General features: G+C 37.4%; 2 protein-coding genes across 7 annotated transcripts in view; both read left to right on the top strand.

Moving 5' to 3' along the window:
* Positions 1 to 16,942, top strand: part of LOC6034452 (TOX high mobility group box family member 3) — a 92,445-nt gene that overhangs the window by 24,559 nt on the left and 50,944 nt on the right. For all 6 annotated transcript variants that reach the window (XM_038255128.1, XM_038255067.1, XM_038254963.1 and 3 more), the window contains one exon: positions 10,442 to 10,525. In XM_038255128.1, coding sequence (XP_038111056.1) covers positions 10,442 to 10,525 — 84 coding nt within the window. The remainder of the gene's footprint in view (positions 1 to 10,441; positions 10,526 to 16,942) is intronic.
* On the top strand, positions 10,888 to 12,751 carry LOC6034453 (meiotic recombination protein SPO11). Its single transcript, XM_001844715.2, is given in 5 exon segments — positions 10,888 to 11,646; positions 11,699 to 11,766; positions 11,769 to 12,178; positions 12,234 to 12,442; positions 12,444 to 12,751. Coding segments are annotated over 5 exon segments (1,638 nt in total). The 5' UTR covers positions 10,888 to 10,954; the 3' UTR covers positions 12,703 to 12,751.

Below are 16,942 nucleotides of genomic sequence, written 5' to 3'. Positions count from 1 at the left end.
TCAATAATGTAGTTGGACATTTACATGTGATAAAAAGGTGTTCTGACTAAATTCCCTTTGGCTAGCTGTCACACATGCAGGGTGCAGGGATTCCTTTCTATGTAGAGCGATTGCACAGTAGCCCAGGCATGCCAGATTTTGCAGATTTTCGGGCACATCACAAAAACGCGAATGAGTTTAACTTGATGGCAAAATAATATATTTAAAATCTTTTTTTGGCAAAAGAAGCAAAACAATCTTATCTTTTTCGTGAGTAATTAATTTAATTGAATATTACCGAATAACATGGCAAAACAATATGTTTGAGCATTGAGCCTGTGCTCGAAAATCTTCAAATGTGGCATCCCTGCAGTAACCTGTCCCATTTTGAGGTCATGTCGAGGAATTTCAGGTGCTCACTTCTTAAATGATAGATTATGATGTAAGTAACAATGTTTTCTTAGAAAAAAAATACTTTCGATTCGATTCACTGAAAAAAGTCACTTTTTTGAACAAATGTTCTAAAATCACTTGAAATTAATACAAAAACTGTTTCAATCTGGTATGTTTTTTGCTTAAACGATAGGTTTTTGTCCATAGATTAAGATGCAATATCAATACTAGACCAAAATTTAAGTTGTTGGCTGTGAGAGGCTGATTGATGTCGAAAAAATCGCTCTTTTTCGAAACTTTTTTCAGAATTGCTCATTTAATTTAGGGTAGCCCATTTTTCCTAGCAAAACCAATTGATGCAGGAAATTTCACAACGAATATTTTCCCTCTGAGAAAATGCAATTTTGACACTTCAGTGCCGAGATATTTGAGTTTTAGTGAGAAAAAAGTGCCAATTACACGACGTTGCAAGCATATGTCTTAAAGGTCAGGATATACTTTCTTATAGTAATGTTGGCCGCTGAATCCGAATCTGGAATCTTATTCAGTGTAAGGGAGCGTCCTTTTATTACGTAATGCAACATAAAAACCACCACCACACCACACCAACTTTTTTTGCTGAAATTCAGTAAAGTTTTACTGAATTTTCATCTACTGAAATTTCAGTAAACGATTCAGTAATTTAGATTTTACTGAATTCTCAGTTAACTGTAAAAGTGACATTTGACGGAAGAATTACTGAAATTTCCGTAAAATGGTTGTCAAAACAACTGAAATTTCAGCAAAAGAAACGTCAAATTATTTTGCTGAAAATTCAGTAATTTTCTTGTGGCAGTTTGACAGATCATTTGCTGAAGATTCAGCAATCGTTGATGGTATTTCAGTTATTAAAATTTGATTTTGCTTGTCAATGAAAATGTTTCCAGTACATTTATATCCAGGTTTTTAAGCGAAGATAGCGTTCGAATTGTGAACGCCCGAATTGTCAAAATCGCACAGTAGCACCAACATTAGAAAAAAAAGTATGGCTGTCATGCCATGGCACACTTTTTTCGTAATGTTGGTACCACTGCGTGATTTTGACATTTCGGGCGTTCACCATTCGAACGCCATCTTCGCTTAAAAATCTGGATACATTTATTTCATCAATCGTCCAAACCATGGAGGCATTTGTTATTAACATTGTTCTTACCTTTGTTTCTAAAGATCACAAAACAAAATAAAAAAAAAAAACATAACATTTGGAAGAGGATTTTCTCTCGGCAGCATCCAAACAATAAGTCATAAGAGACATTTCAGTTTGACAGATATGCAGTTACTGATTTTTCAGCAATGTTTTTGTTCATTACCGAATTGCAGCAAAAGTGATGATTACTGAATCGCATTCAGTTAATTATTTTACTGAAATGGCAATCCAAAATTTGCTGTGTACATAGCAAAAATTTACAAAACATTATTTCCACAAGTAGTAAAACGTCGATTTCAACCAAAATTCACAAATTGATTAGTACGTTGAAGTTTGCTTCCGCCAGTGCGTTTCATTTCCTACTTCACCGCACTTCCGTTTACAACAGAAGCAATAACGTAATGCATATCGGTCTATCCATCGAAAACTGCGTGCCAAATGAGTGCCCAGCTAAGGCAGATTTGCATCTCAACTGTGTGGGTAGTTCAGTGTTTCTCAACCTTTTGCGATCCATTCCCCCCCTTGACTGATTTGCAAGAGCTTCATTCTCCCCCCTTATTTTTAATTTACTGGTATCAATGCACAAACATAATAATTTTTTTTAAGGTTTGCAAAAAGATTACAATTTTCATAACAAATTTATGTGTAGTTTACGCAACAAACTATAGTAGGTATTTGAAAACGTTTTATTTTAATTAAAAAAAAAACTTACAGACTACGCAGGTTTGATTTTGATTGATTGATTGTTTGTTTATTAGATCAATTTTTCTTGAACAAGAAAAGCCACTATTCTGAGCTTCTTTTCGTTTAAATTACAATAAAAAAATACACATTCTTATTAAAAAAGTGTAAAAAATCTCACTGAAACCAGCAAAAAAATCTGTCACAAAAAAAATCTTTGACAAAAAAAAAACTGATTGTGTCCAAAAAATACCTTAGAAATATTTAAAAAAAAATCATTTTATTGTTTCAAGAAATGTTCACAGAAATTGAAACTTTAATTACTATATTTTGGGAAAAAAAAAGTCAAAGAAACTGAAAGTTGCTAAGAATGATTCAGATAATGATTCAAGACATTGAATTTCTATTGAACCCTCATTCCCCCCCTAGAATGACCAAATTCCCCCCCAGGGGGGAATTCCTCACCGGTTGAGAAACACTGGGGTAGTTTGCCCAATGTAAGCGGCCTAGTGTGCGTTCAATTCGGCACAAGTAAAGTGAGAACAAATGTTATTATTTTTAATTTATTTAATTGATACTTTGCTCACTTTCTCATGCTCTCGGCTGTGGCTATGAGAAGATAAGTTTTCCTCCTAAGATCTTTCCCTGCTCACTCGCCGACTTTAGCTGCACTTTAGCTGAAACTGGCAATTATCCGCACCGAGGTCGACAATTAAAGCCACAGCGTGGAGGAAGCCTTAAACCAAAAGTGTGCCTTTTGTGGAAACTCCAAAGAGCTCGGGGAAAGGGAATTGAGCTGTGTTTGAGCAAAAGGTTAAACGTGATGTAATTTAGTAGGAAGCGATTGTTATACAACGTTCTGTGCACTCATTGGCACATTCTCTAACGAATTATCATTTGATCTCAGATTGAGACGGTATTACTTTGTCAACAAAACCCTTCAAACCGACCTAAACAAGTGCACCTGTTTCCATGTTGATTGGAGACACCAAATCTTCCCGAAAACCTCTTTAACCACATATGCTCGGTTTGACACCACCACGCTGCTGGTGGTCCGGATTACTTTTTGTCTCAAGCTGCTCAAAAGTCCCCACATGTCACAGTTTTGTTTTGCTTTGAACTGCAAGAAGACGAAAAAAAGATATTCTTTAAGCACTTTTTTAGCGTGTCATATCAAGCCTTCCAAATTATGAACTCGACACTGGAGAAGATTGGACCTGTTGGACCGATCGCGAGCCGCGTTTTACCCCATTTTTAAACGTGATGTAGGCAGTTGGTGGAAATTTGATCCGACGTCACACGACATAAAAGGATAGCATTTTTTGAAAACTGAGTTAAACTAGGGTCCTCCCTTTCAAGGGCATACTGTTACGTTATTGATAGTTTTTACGGAAACTTTACACCATGCTGAGTGTTATTCGCCTATTTAGAACATATTTTTTTGTTATATCAAAACGATAAAAATAAAGCTGTTATATACATTAGAATTATCCATATTTATTCATTTTTTCATTATTATTGTCCATTTTTGTTAAAATAGATATTTTCAATCCGACTGTTTACATTCCCGAGCATGGGAAAACACGGGAATACTAAATATGGCATTAAACTCAATCGATTATCCGTGGCAGGCTTATTGAATTTTCTGAAAAATTTTGACTTTATAATTTTGATTGTTTGAAGTTAATTTTATTTTTGTAGATTTTTCTATAATGATTTTTTTTCGAAATTGTTATTGCATATTTTTGTCATCAAAAGAACTTCCCTTGCAGGGCAGTGCATTACTTTTCTCAACGGTTTTAAAGCTGATTTCGATTGTAGTTTGCGGCGATAAAAATAGCATTTCCTCTACTTTTCCCCTACTCACCTCACACACTCACAAAGACGTGCACGTGTGGATAACGCCGCTTGAATGCGTTCGTGCCCCGCGAGGTATGTTTACTTTCTAAATTATGTTGTTTATTTTGTTTAATTAAATCGAAGTGCAGTTCAAATGCGTTTGCAAGCGGCAAGTCATTGTTGCAGCCTCCCCTTAATCTTTTCCCGCCCTGCCCGTGTAGTGTTGCAGTGTGCAACAAACTAGAATGAGCAAACATTAGTGATTTTTTTTTCTTTTCTGTTTCAAAGTGGCGTATGCAGATGAATACACGCTTGTAAATGTACGATAATCGCAGGTGTAGAGATAAATAACTGCAACTTGCAGTGCTTGTTGCGTGGTTTTGTTGAATCAAACAAATAAGGAAATGCACCAATAAAATGGTATAACTCTACGTTCACGATATAATGACAGGAAGTGACAAATTATAATTACCATATGTTTTTAAGGGTCCTTGCTTTCAGGTATTTATGAACTAAATTTCCTGCACCGGTAAACTGTTTTATCTCAGCACTTATGGTAGTTAGTCTTATTGTTAATTTGGATTAAACACACTTATATTACACTTATACTTTGAAGGATAACAATTGCCTGCTTTATTGAATTATTTATTTACGTTCAGAGACACGTTACATACTTTTTTTCGATTTCAAATCTTTTCTCTCACTTGTTGTTATTTTTTAAATGATATCGTTTATGTCAATGACTGTTTTCTTAAATTTTGAGTTACACAAAAGTTCCAGTCAGCATTCCCACCACAATGCTCAATTTAGCTGAGACAAACACAGCTAATCGCACTGTTCGAGAACGGCCTAGAGCGAGCGCCTCAGAAAATTCTCAATAAATTTACTTGATTAAGCACGCTTCGCCGAGCATCAATGAAAGCAATCTATTATCATTACGGATGGGGTTTAATTTTGCACGCATCGCATTTATCCAATCGATAAATTTCTTATCTCACTGATGCTCTTCCTCGCTATCTCTTTCTATCTAATCCTCTTCATACCCTTTTCGGGGAGCACTTCCCGACCGAATTTCTCCACCCCGCCGCTTGGCTATAAGTTTTAATGTGCTGAATTGGAAAAGATGTAATCTTCAAAACTAATTAGGCTAATCTTGCTCTGCATAATCCTACGCTGCAGAGCGAGTGAGCTGTAGAAACTGGAGGGGGGAGGTGACTTTTCTTAATACGCAATTTTCCATAGCAACAACTTTGGGTTAGCATAACTATCTCAGTTGAGTGATTTCCACGAGTCATTTTTGAACAAAATAAACCTTAAATAATAAGATTATCAAATAATTTATTTTTTTACCCCGCACACAGAATTTTCTTTGAACTACATGAGATAGGAACGACATAAGTGTTAATTATCTGAATAGCACTCAAGACCAACTTTTTCAAATGGTTCTTCAATTTCACAACTTGACATTGTTTAAAGTTGGAGTTAGTAAACGCTTCAGTTTCGGCAGAATTATCCACATATCTGGAGTTTTTTTTTTTTTGAAAAGGTCCTATGAACCAAATTTTCATTTTTTGCTTTTTGGGTGTTTTTGAATACCCCTGACTCAAGGCGGTTCTACACCCAAAACTGGCAGCGCTACACCCAAAACTGGCAGCGCTAGTCCGAGAGAATGATGGTCTCGAGTCGAGAGAATAGTGGTACCATTCACGGACGCAGAGAACACAGCTCGAGATGGGCGATAGAACTATTCTCTCGAGGTTCATTTGCAAAAAAAGTTCATCCGTCAAACAAAAAACCAAAAGTGTCGACAACGGGAATCGAACCAGAGACCTTTGATAAACCAATCCAATGTATTAGCTGCCTCGGCCACCACAGCTTGGTAACCAAGGAGAAGTCAGAAGTCGATGTATGACACTTGTTGGAGAATTATTGATTCAACTAACGAATGAACTCATTTGTTATGATGGTGTGAGTTGGTACCATTATTCTATCGATTTTGGCACTAAGCCCTCAATAAATTTTGAGAGAACGATTATCTCGACTCTGAATTTTGGGTGTAAAAACACCCAAAAAGCAAAAATTGAAAATTTGGTTTATAGGACCTTTTCAAAAAAACTCTAGATATTTAAATTTTAGTGAATTCCCGGCTAATAAATAAAATTGTAAATTTGTGTGATCCCAACCAGTCGTTTGCCTTATTCGTGTGTTTACATTAGACTTTATATAACAAACATACATATCGTATCATATTTACTGCTATATCATTTATATTGTCTCAGAAGATTGTATTAGATAATAAAATAACATACAATCCTGTTTCCACCTTGTTATATTCGTTTTAAATTGTATTCCACCGGGCCAACGTGGTCCAACGATTGCACGCCGTGTCCAACAAATGCAGAAAAGTAACATAAATGGCTGATGTAGAGAACAGTGTGAAAACAAAGTGAGATATTGAAATTTAACAGGAAAAAGATGGAACGGATTTTAAATTGGAAACGATGTATGAAATGTAAAGTTTAAAAACTGAGAAAGAGCTGAAATGATTTTATAAATTTCAAATAGGCAATGAACATTAAAAGTTATTTAAAGTTTACAGTTAAATAAGATAAGAATACCACTGTATTGAACAGATCATATAGAATATGAAAACTGTGAACTTCATAATTGATAAGGGAAGTGTCAATAAGAGTGTTGAAACTTCATCAAGTTTTATTCAAACAACTTTTGAGACTTGATCCAATCAACTTGCAGATAATCAAAAAGCTCAGCAAAAACAAAAATATATTGATATTTTTGTAGAATATATACGCGTCATGGATACAATCGTGAATTTTTTATCTATAATTGAAAATCACAACCTTTTTTTACACTTCCTCTTGTTCACAAAAAATAATACAAGAAAAAAAAGAATAATAGAGCAAAACAACAACAAAATAAAAAGATCGAGCGATCAACATTAAACAACAAAATGTGGAACATTGCCTTGCGATTAAAAGGCCATGAAGACGATATCCCATAAATCATCGTCATACATAGAAAGAGACAAAAATAACTTGGTTTTGTTCACAATTCAGCTCACGGCAGCCAATCCGTCATACGGCTTGCGATCAAACTGCGTATACGTGCAAGTATTTACTCCAACTACCCCTTGTTCCCCTTATTTTCCTGTGATTTTACATGCGGTGAAGGACCACTGGAAAAGGGGGAGTAGGGGCTTTCGTGCTGCAAAATGAGTTAAATCTTTTGTTTGAGTTATTGAAAACAGCAGAATTATGTAAAAATGCGAAAGTCTCTTTTGCCTTCTCTCAGCTTAATTCTTCTTTTTCTTTCCCTTCTGTTTGAAAGTTTTCGTTTCACTTTGAAATTTATTGCTTTATGATTTATTAGAGTTTAGGTTTTCTTTGCCACTTTCATTTCTTATCATTAGCTATTCATCTCTTTCACTCTGAACGGCAGGGCTGCTAAGTTGTGCTCTATCTGTGTTTTCGGCTTCAAGGACAGCTCTACCAAAACTGCTGGCAGCTGCCATTAGCATTACTATGAACTTGTGTCAGCAAAATCAACAAGCCAGGATTTTTTTAACTTGTTTGAATCATGATTCCATAATTCAATCTGAGCCAATGTAGCCAAAATCAAAGAACTGACGTTCTACTTCTAACGAGAAAATTTCCAAGAATCAGCTCAGCTACATTGTTTCATGATTTTCCTCGAACATAATATTTTTTTATGGACAAAATAATCTCAATACATGATTCAATGAGAAGTTTAAATTTTAATGATATGTTTAGTTTAGAATTTGAAATACAAGATAACTTAAATTTAATTCGCGAAACAGCAACAAGGGACAACAAACAATCATAACATCAATGCATAATAGCAATATAATCAGCAAACAAAGACCTCTCATCAGGTCTCTGCGCCTCGTCCATCCAATTGTATTCAGTTTGCCATTCATTCATTCTTCAGCAGCACTCAACTCTTCGGGAAACGACTGATTCATTCGTGATGTTTGCCATCCATCCAGCCAGTCAGAGTCTGTTCTATGCTGTTAGGTAGTTCCGTCCGTCAAGCAAAGTAAAGGAAGAAATTAAATGAAAACTCTTCTCGATTGCAATTTTCTCTCGCTCCCTTCTATGCACTTGATATGATAGTGTACTTCTTATGAATTCTACTTCCTTTTCGCTAACATCATTATCTTCTGAATAACTGATTTTTCTCTTTTTACTTTAAGATATTACAATTCACTTTCAATCCATATTATTCGCTCTGCAGCATTGCCTTGGCGTTCTCGATTGCGAGATTCCTACTCGAACCTAGGTGTCCGAAGGTTTGATTGTTGAGGCAATTGCAAACCTCTTTTTACACCTAAGCCTCCATCCACCTCGGGATTTGAACTGACGACCTTCTGATTGTTAGTCCAACTGCCTACCAGCGACTCCACCGAGACAGGACTCCTACACCTGGACTGAGCTAACGACCTAACCTCTAGGTTAGACCAGGGCCAACATTTACTTCCCCGTCCGACGGAAGGTGATCAGACAAATCTCGTCTCGAAAATATGTCACCGGATCGAACCGAGGGTGAGAGGCAATCACGCTTATCCCTACACCACGGTTCCCGGCCACAATACACTTCAAAATGTTATTAAAATCCCATTTTAATATTATTCCAAATATAATAATCGGGTTTTGATAAAAACACAATATTAAAAAACTGATCTTTCTATTAAATTTTATTCCAATCTAAGGAATCTATAAAATACAGAAGGCTACTTGGCATTTGTGCATTTACATTTATGAGATTTAAAGTTACGTTTCAAGTCAAACACCTAACATGATTTTGTTTTTCGCTCAACTTCATCTCTTTGATATCAATGCAAAAATATGAATAATTAAGCCCAGAGGTCCAAGGCCTGCAGGAAACCTACCAAAGAGTCCTGACGGAGCTCCAAAAAATGATGCAAAACTGCTCAACGACGAGACAGAGAAAGAAAATTAAATTAGAATACATGAACAGATAGCAAAAGACACATCACACAGAGCCGAGCAGAAATAGTAGCCGAAACGAGACGACGAGACTCCATCAGATATGACGACAAGATCTACCTTCCAGAGTCACCAGCCCAGGACCGGGTCTTGCTTTCCGGAATCTGCAAAACCAAAGTACGCTACTGCCCCATGTATGGGTTCTCAAATTTGGCAAAGCCTACTTGGAAGAGGGGAAAAGCAGCAGTGAAAGGGCACACGAAAGTCCCACAAGTGGCACAAAACAGAAATTTTAATGAAGTGAAATTTAAATTCAAATTTAGTTGTTTAATTCGATTTCTTACAGTTCAGTCATTTGGAAAATTGGATGCACTTGGGGAGAAAAGTTTTGAAATTGGAATTCTGTGTTTTTATCAAATTGAGATGTTTTTTTGAGAAAGTATTTCAACTGAATAGTTATTGCTTTACCAAATCTTTTGGCGACAAATTTTGAATGAATGGTCAAATTATGTACGATTACGTTGCATCGGTGCTTTACGCCAAGAATGAACGCCAGTACACGAGGAAGTGGCGGCAAGCTGCGTAGCACACATATGACATGAGAGATTGCCAACGGCGTAAGCAAAATTAAAACGAAAATCACAAAATAAATGAGAAAAGTTTTTAATTTTAATTCTATTCCTGCCTTAATAGGCTCTCCTCCACAACACAGCACGAATCTTCCCATCATTCGCCCAGGCTCACTTGCATCTCGATTGCGACGCTGTGACGACGACCATCTTAATTTATAAAATTTGAAACTTTTAGCACCACAATTCTTCACTTCTTACAACTGTGTGGTTGATATTACGTCGCCAACTCTCGCGACAAGCGTAAAACCATCAAACTTTTTTGTGTGTCGTCCTTTTTATTCTTTTTTGTTTGCGGATTTCGCCGTTCCACTCATTTTGTCGTTAAACTGTTTACCATAATTTTACATAAATCTGATAATGCATAATTTTTAATTACATTTTCCCAATTAATAACTCTCACGCGGGCGCGTAGCAAAGTTTATTCAATTTCGCGCCACTTGCACGCGAGCGTGACGTCAAAGGTATTGTGAACAATGAATATCAACTTGTTGGTGTGAGTGGTGCAAAGAATGGACAATCAGCCCAATCTGAGAAAAAAGTTGTGTAAAATATTTGGTATCCTCAGACCCGTTTCACAATTCATTATTTAAAAAAAAAGTTCTATTCTTCATCATATCGAATGAACGTAATTTCTTATGTTAGCAACTTTTAATTCATTTATTTGATAAAACATATTGTTCTGTATTTCTGATAAAAGTTCACGTTTGAGACTAATCGTAAAATACCCTCTCTCTTCTTTCCAGCGCAACGAGTCCAATCTGGACGTGTCGCTATCGGTTCCCCACTACAACGGACAGCACGGCCACCATTACAACATGAATGATCACGTAAGTAAACTCATCAATCCTCACCTCGTTTGTCCATCTCACCTTCTTTCCATGAATACATCATTATTCCATTATTCCCCCGCCCCCTTCACGATTGGACAGCCTTCAAACCTAGACGAGACATTCTTTGTTTTGGATTCACCATCGTCATCAAACTCGTCCCGAGTGTCCAGTTTTAAGTTTGAAGATTCGAGCCCTAGCTGCAGTAGTCGGAGCAGCAGCGTTGAGAGGGCAAGCTCTGAGGGTTCATTTTTTGAATTTTCATCTAAGAGTGACACGACTAGCGATGTGGCGAGCATTTTTGATGTCGAAAGTGATCGTGAATCTGTGGAGAGCATTTTCCCCGATGTCCATGAAGATCTTGCTCAAACGTTGAACCGGTCTTTTGAAGATTCTGGATTTGATCACACCTTCGTGCCGACAAGGGATATGATGGAAGATACGTTTGATGACGTATCAATGCGAAGTATTACACCTTTAGAAGGTGGAGTTGAGTCGAGTTTTGGTAGTATGTTCGACACTAGTATCGAGTACTGGGATACATTACTGCAGAAAGTAAATCTACATGAAAAGTTCTACACGTCCATTGCAGACACTGAGGAAACCCGTATGGAAGTCACAATCGAGAACAAAAATCTTTGTTTGAATTCGGAAACCGATCCCATAGGCGTTGAAACGATGAAATCTCTTCGAGATGTCCCTGCCCATGACAATGATTCGAATGCAACTGAAAAAGAAATCGTTGTGGAACAATTCGTCAACATCAATATCAGTCCATGTCGCAAGGAGCATGACGATGCTCCTTACCTTCAAGATTTTGGTAATCTCTTACCAACGCAATCTCAAGATCGTCTGAGACCCAACTCAAGCCCCGTTGAAGATCCCCAAGCTTCCGTAACACCTCCACCAGCTCTACGACTTGACCAATCCCTTCAACCCTCGATTATCCCTCGCTTGAACTCTGGACCCATCGCTAACCTTCCCGTTCGGCAGAAAGAACTGGTTGCAAAAATTTTGCAAATTTTCAAACGGTTGACCCAAATGGAACTCCAGGAGAATAACTTGGAAGTGAAGGTTAAGCCAAAACCAACCTGGGACTTGTGCCGCATGGAAAACGACATGTAATGTTAGATTTTTTCGTGTTTCCTGCTCTAATTTCCCCTTATTTTTCAGTCTTACTCAAAAAGTCTCCACCAAAAGCCGGCGAGTTGTGTACCATCACAAAAATGGTAGACATCAGTTCCTTTGATAATATTCCTCATGTCGGAAATTTTCAAACTACTAACGCTGCGAACATCCTGCTCGAAGCGGGAACTCTACTATCGTGATCCACAGCTGACCCATAGCCAAAGAACCGTTGACAAAGGTCTCCAAGACGTCTGCTTCCTGCTCGAAGCAAACCTGTGGGAGTTGAACGTGTTCTCGTCATCCAAAGGGCTCGTCGCTGGACCGCTAAAGTTCCGGTCTAAGCATCAGGAAATGGTCGATTGCCATAACAGTCTCGGCACGCTAATCCCCGCCGATGTGCTCGGGTTGATGGAAATCTCTGTCGATGCCGAGATGGTTCTGATTGTCGAGAAGGATACCGTATTTCGAAGACTGCTGGAAGATCGGATACTAGACCGAATGTCGCGAAAGCTACTCCTGGTCACGGTATATTTTTTGGAAAACTCCTTACTTGTTCTCATCTTAACCTCCCCTTCCTCAGAGCAAAGGCTATCCGGACGTTGGGACGCGCCTTCTCCTCCAGAAAATCTGGACCACCTACCGGATCCCCATGTTCGCCCTCGTTGACGCCGATCCGTTCGGCATCGAAATCTACTGCGTTTACAAGTTCGGTTCGCTTGCCCTGTCGCACCAATCCCAGTACCTGGCGGTTCCAGCCATCCGCTGGATCGAGTCCGCCCGTCCCACATTCCCTGCTAGGACTCAAGCCCCTTCCACTCAACGGCAGGGATCGAGCCCGGATCGACGAGCTTCTCAAGCGACCCTACATTGGCAAAGCAGGCTGTGAGCTGGCGCGCGAACTGCGGCTCATGAGCGAACTGGACGTCAAGGCCGAGATCGAAAGTCTGGTGGACATTTCCACGGACTACTTGATCAACGACTATCTGCCGGCTCAGCTGAAGCTTGCGTTCATTGATGGGTTTCAGGTGACAAATGGTTCGAATTACTAGTTCATTTGACTACGCTCGAATCAAGCAAATTTATACCTTAGCAACATATGATCGGTTTCAGAATGGCTTTTTTTGTATACCTCATGAAAACAATTTTTAACAATCATTATTAAATCATAATTTAAGATGTACATATATATGTATACAGCAATTCCATTTGAAAAAAGCCTAAACCGAAAAACAAAGTTCTCCGATCGGGCTCAAAATTTTTCTGGGGGTTCCTTGGCCAAAATAATTAGACCCGTATTTTTTTGTTTGGCCATTAGGGTGGTTCGAAAAATGGCAATTTTCGTCACTTTTCGCAAAAAAACACTTTTTTCAAAATATCAAATCTCCGCGCCATTTCATCCGATTTTAGCTGTCTTAGACGCTAAAGATAGGTGATTAGTTTGGCTATTTGAGAAAAATAATAAGAAGTTTCAAAAATCTAGCTAAACTTTGAAAAAGTCGTACGAAAACTTAAAATGGCGTTTTGACCGTGTCTGGACCAAAGAGCCTATGTCTGAAAATATTTTTATCAAATTCCTCGGAAAATTTCACATAATTTATCAAAAATTGGCGATGTCGAACCGTACGTTTCCGAGTTATGATTTTTCGAAAATAAAAACTTAGTTTTTCGACGCGCCACGCGCAACAGGAAAATTACGAAATCAGCAAAAAAATAACTTTTTTCACTAAAACTACGATAACTTAAAAAAAATCAGCGATGACCTATACATGTTAGGGTACCAAAAGTTGCGTATATTAATTACGAAAATTTTAGTACGCTAACATGTAGAAGTCATCAATTTAATTTTTAAGTCATCGCAGTTTTAGTGAAAAACGTTGATTTTTTTTGCCAATTTCGTCATTTCTATGTTTTTTGCGCGTGGCGCGTCGAAAATCTTATATAAATAAAAATATTTTCAAACAGATGCTCATTGGTCCACACACGGCCAAAACGCCATTTTAAGTTTTCATACGACTTTTTCAAAGTTTAGCTAGATTTTTGAAACTTCTTACTATTTTTTTTCGTCTAAGACAGCTAAAATCGGATGAAATGACGCGGAGATATGATTTTTTTGGAAAAAAGTGTCTTTTGCAAAAAATGACGAAAATTGCCATTTTTCGAACCACCCTAGCAAGATGCAGGTCACCCTAATGGCCAAACAAAAAATATAGGTCTAATTATTTTGGTCAAGAAACCCCCAGAAAAATTTTGAGCTCGATCGGAGAACTTTTTTTTCGGTTAGACTCTTTTCAAATGGAATTGCTGTATATGAAAGCATTAAAAATATATTATTTTTCCTTTAATCCTAAAATACACAACATTATTGTTTTTAAGATGATTATTTACTCTTCAACTCTGAAACCACTAGTGGGACTTTATTCTCCGGTGCTGCTGCTCTAAACGGATTGTGTTACAAACTATATTTAAGCAGATTTCAGTTTTCCTAACGGCATTGCTTTGAAAATCTTAAATTTAGAGAAGTGATCATTATCTTTATACCATTAATGTTTTAATTCAATATAAACTTTCTTTAAACAAGAATTATAATTGCAAATACCACACTAAACTTTAAAAATGCGTATTTTTATTTAAAAAAGGTTGAAAAATAGTTTTTAACCACTCTTAATTTCGTTACTCACAAAAAAACAATGGATAGACATGTCATTTATTGAAAAATATAATATCCTTTTCAATCTGAAATATTCCAGCGAGGTAATTTTTCATTAAGGACCAAATGTGTCAGATGAAAATTTTGTGTTTCTATTTCTTTGAAATATGTATTTTTTACAGTGACACCGTGACACGTCCTATCTTTTTACAGCAGACGTGTCACAAGATAGCACACAAGCGGCGATATGTAGTTAAATGATTGATCAACTTTACTCAACATTCATAATTTAAATTCAGGCCTTCGTCCTAAATTCAACCTCATTGCGTTATTCCGACATCAGCAAAGTATTGTATGTTATTTGTTATGTTCATGTATTATGGCTTGAGTGAGCTGACCTAAATTGGATTGGATTTTTGTGATTAAGAAACAGTTGGAAAGAAAATGCTGATTGACAGTGGGATTATTTCGCAAAAGGAAATACTCAGCTTAGCCACTCTGTGTCTCTCTCTCTCATCCCCCCCCCCCCCCCAAGTCCCTTCTCACTCTCTCTTTCACTACCACCCCATTGCATTTTCTCTTTCCATCTGACGACGACAACCACTTTGGAGTTTGCTCTTCTCTTTCACAGTTTTCTCTGCTGCTCCACTCTCTCTCTCTCTCTCTCTCTCTTGCACTGTCATCCCCAGCTCAACTGGGGCACTTTTCCACCCCGTCCCCGTCATCTTCTCAGCTCAGCTGCTGATGTCCTCAGTCACCAACAGAACAAACGCGTATTGAAATTGAATTCACGAAACGAACAGTGTTTGAACTCGGCGTGCCTCAAAACCTTGTCGCCTCTCTTTGGCCCTTTTGAGTATCGAGTACAAGCATACATACAACCTACGTACACACTAATGCACTCTTTGGCTTTAGTGTGAACGATGTACACGTGAATTAAAGTGTGTGTGTGTGTGTGAGAGAGAGAGAGAGTGCGAGTATGGATAGATTGATGGATTGGATAGACACACATAAGAAGAGCTAAAGTGATGACTTATTGTGCTTGCTAATGAACTCATTCAATTAGCAATGTCGCTATCGGTGATGTAGATTTTAAATGATACATTTGATTCGATTGAATAAGCTATTCACTCTTTTCCCCTTCCTGTTCACGAAGCTTTTGAGCTGCTTTCAGGCAGGAATGTTAGGGTATTTCACCATTTTTTTAAATAATTTATTAGAACATATCGTCTGACATATGTCATTGAAAATATTTTGAAAAAAACGACCACAAACTCGCTCAATTATTAGCTCATAAAAGCCTGTTTATAAACAATAACAACTATATGCGTACATCGAGTGTTGAGCCGGGGCTCTTTAGATATAAGACTAACTCTTATCCACTGCACTAAGAGAACTTGTTGGCAGCAGAGAGCCAGAACGCAACCATGCTCTTCTCTGTTGCACTTTTCCTTATGTATCTCTTTGGCAGTAATACAGTTGAACTAACGTGTGTCATTTATATGGCTCAGCAGCAACTTTAAACCTTAAATTTATTTATTTTTAAATCGTTGCAATATTAACATAACAAATCACTTTGTGCTTTTTTTAGAAAGAAAAACCTACTAAAACTTTTTATCCATTACTGATAAAATTCAACAAGTCATCAAATTATTCTGAGGGTTAAATATCTTAACGTCATCTTAACATTAACGCGTTAACGCTTTAGTGGCCAAACATATAACATATATTCAATGCAATAAGTCAGATCCTGTTACGTCCAATCAAGCTCATATTTAAGATTTGAGCTCAGCCCACCGGAAAAAGCCTCTGAATGTAATTTTTGTTACATTTTAATACAATATACTACAATGAGTTATGGAAACTACTATGGCCCGAAATCTGGCAGCCCTACTTTTCATTAGAGATATGTGGTAAATCTATTCATTTTTATCGATAATTTATTTAAGTTTAAAATTTACTTCAGTCATATTTATATACTTCGTGTTACTCGGATCTAATAAAATATGAAAATTATGCCTGCGTTCATTATGTGCCCACAGCGCTAGTACTATTACTTCACTTGAGTTTTATATCATTGGAACTTTTTGCTAAACAATGAAACAAGGAACCACCCTAAACCACACCAGGTCTTAAGCATGTTTGAATAGGAGCGGCCATGCGCTGGCGTCGACTCTCTCAATCAACATGAAATCTGGATTAATTTTATTGTGCTGATCGATTTGATTTGGCGTATTCCGGAGATTACCATTCGATAAGGCTTGTACCATGGTAAAGCCATCACGTGCAGAAGGTAGGTGAGGGGCTTCACCTGCACACACACGCACACACACTTAAACTTGCTCACATACAGGGCATTCAAACGCAGCTAAACTGAAGCTTTTCAATATTCGCCACTCAATTTGTTGACGTAATTCATCATCCTTTGTGAAGTCGATAAGTGGTTTAAATCAATTTATGAATATTGGAACAGTTTCGATTGATGTGGCAGCTTTTTTGGAAAACATGTTTATTGCTTCCAATGGAGTGAAAATTGGTTGGAAATTGATTAAAATAAATTTTAGATTATTTTGACGGGATCAACATGAAAAAACAATAGTATAATAATAATAAGACCATTGCAAATTTGTTATGTTCCCCCC

This window comes from Culex quinquefasciatus, chromosome 1 (genome assembly GCF_015732765.1).
Source record: "Culex quinquefasciatus strain JHB chromosome 1, VPISU_Cqui_1.0_pri_paternal, whole genome shotgun sequence".
Classification (NCBI taxonomy): domain Eukaryota; kingdom Metazoa; phylum Arthropoda; class Insecta; order Diptera; family Culicidae; genus Culex; species Culex quinquefasciatus.
The sequence above is the reverse complement of the archived record's forward strand: the minus strand, read 5'-3'. Positions and strand labels throughout refer to the sequence as shown.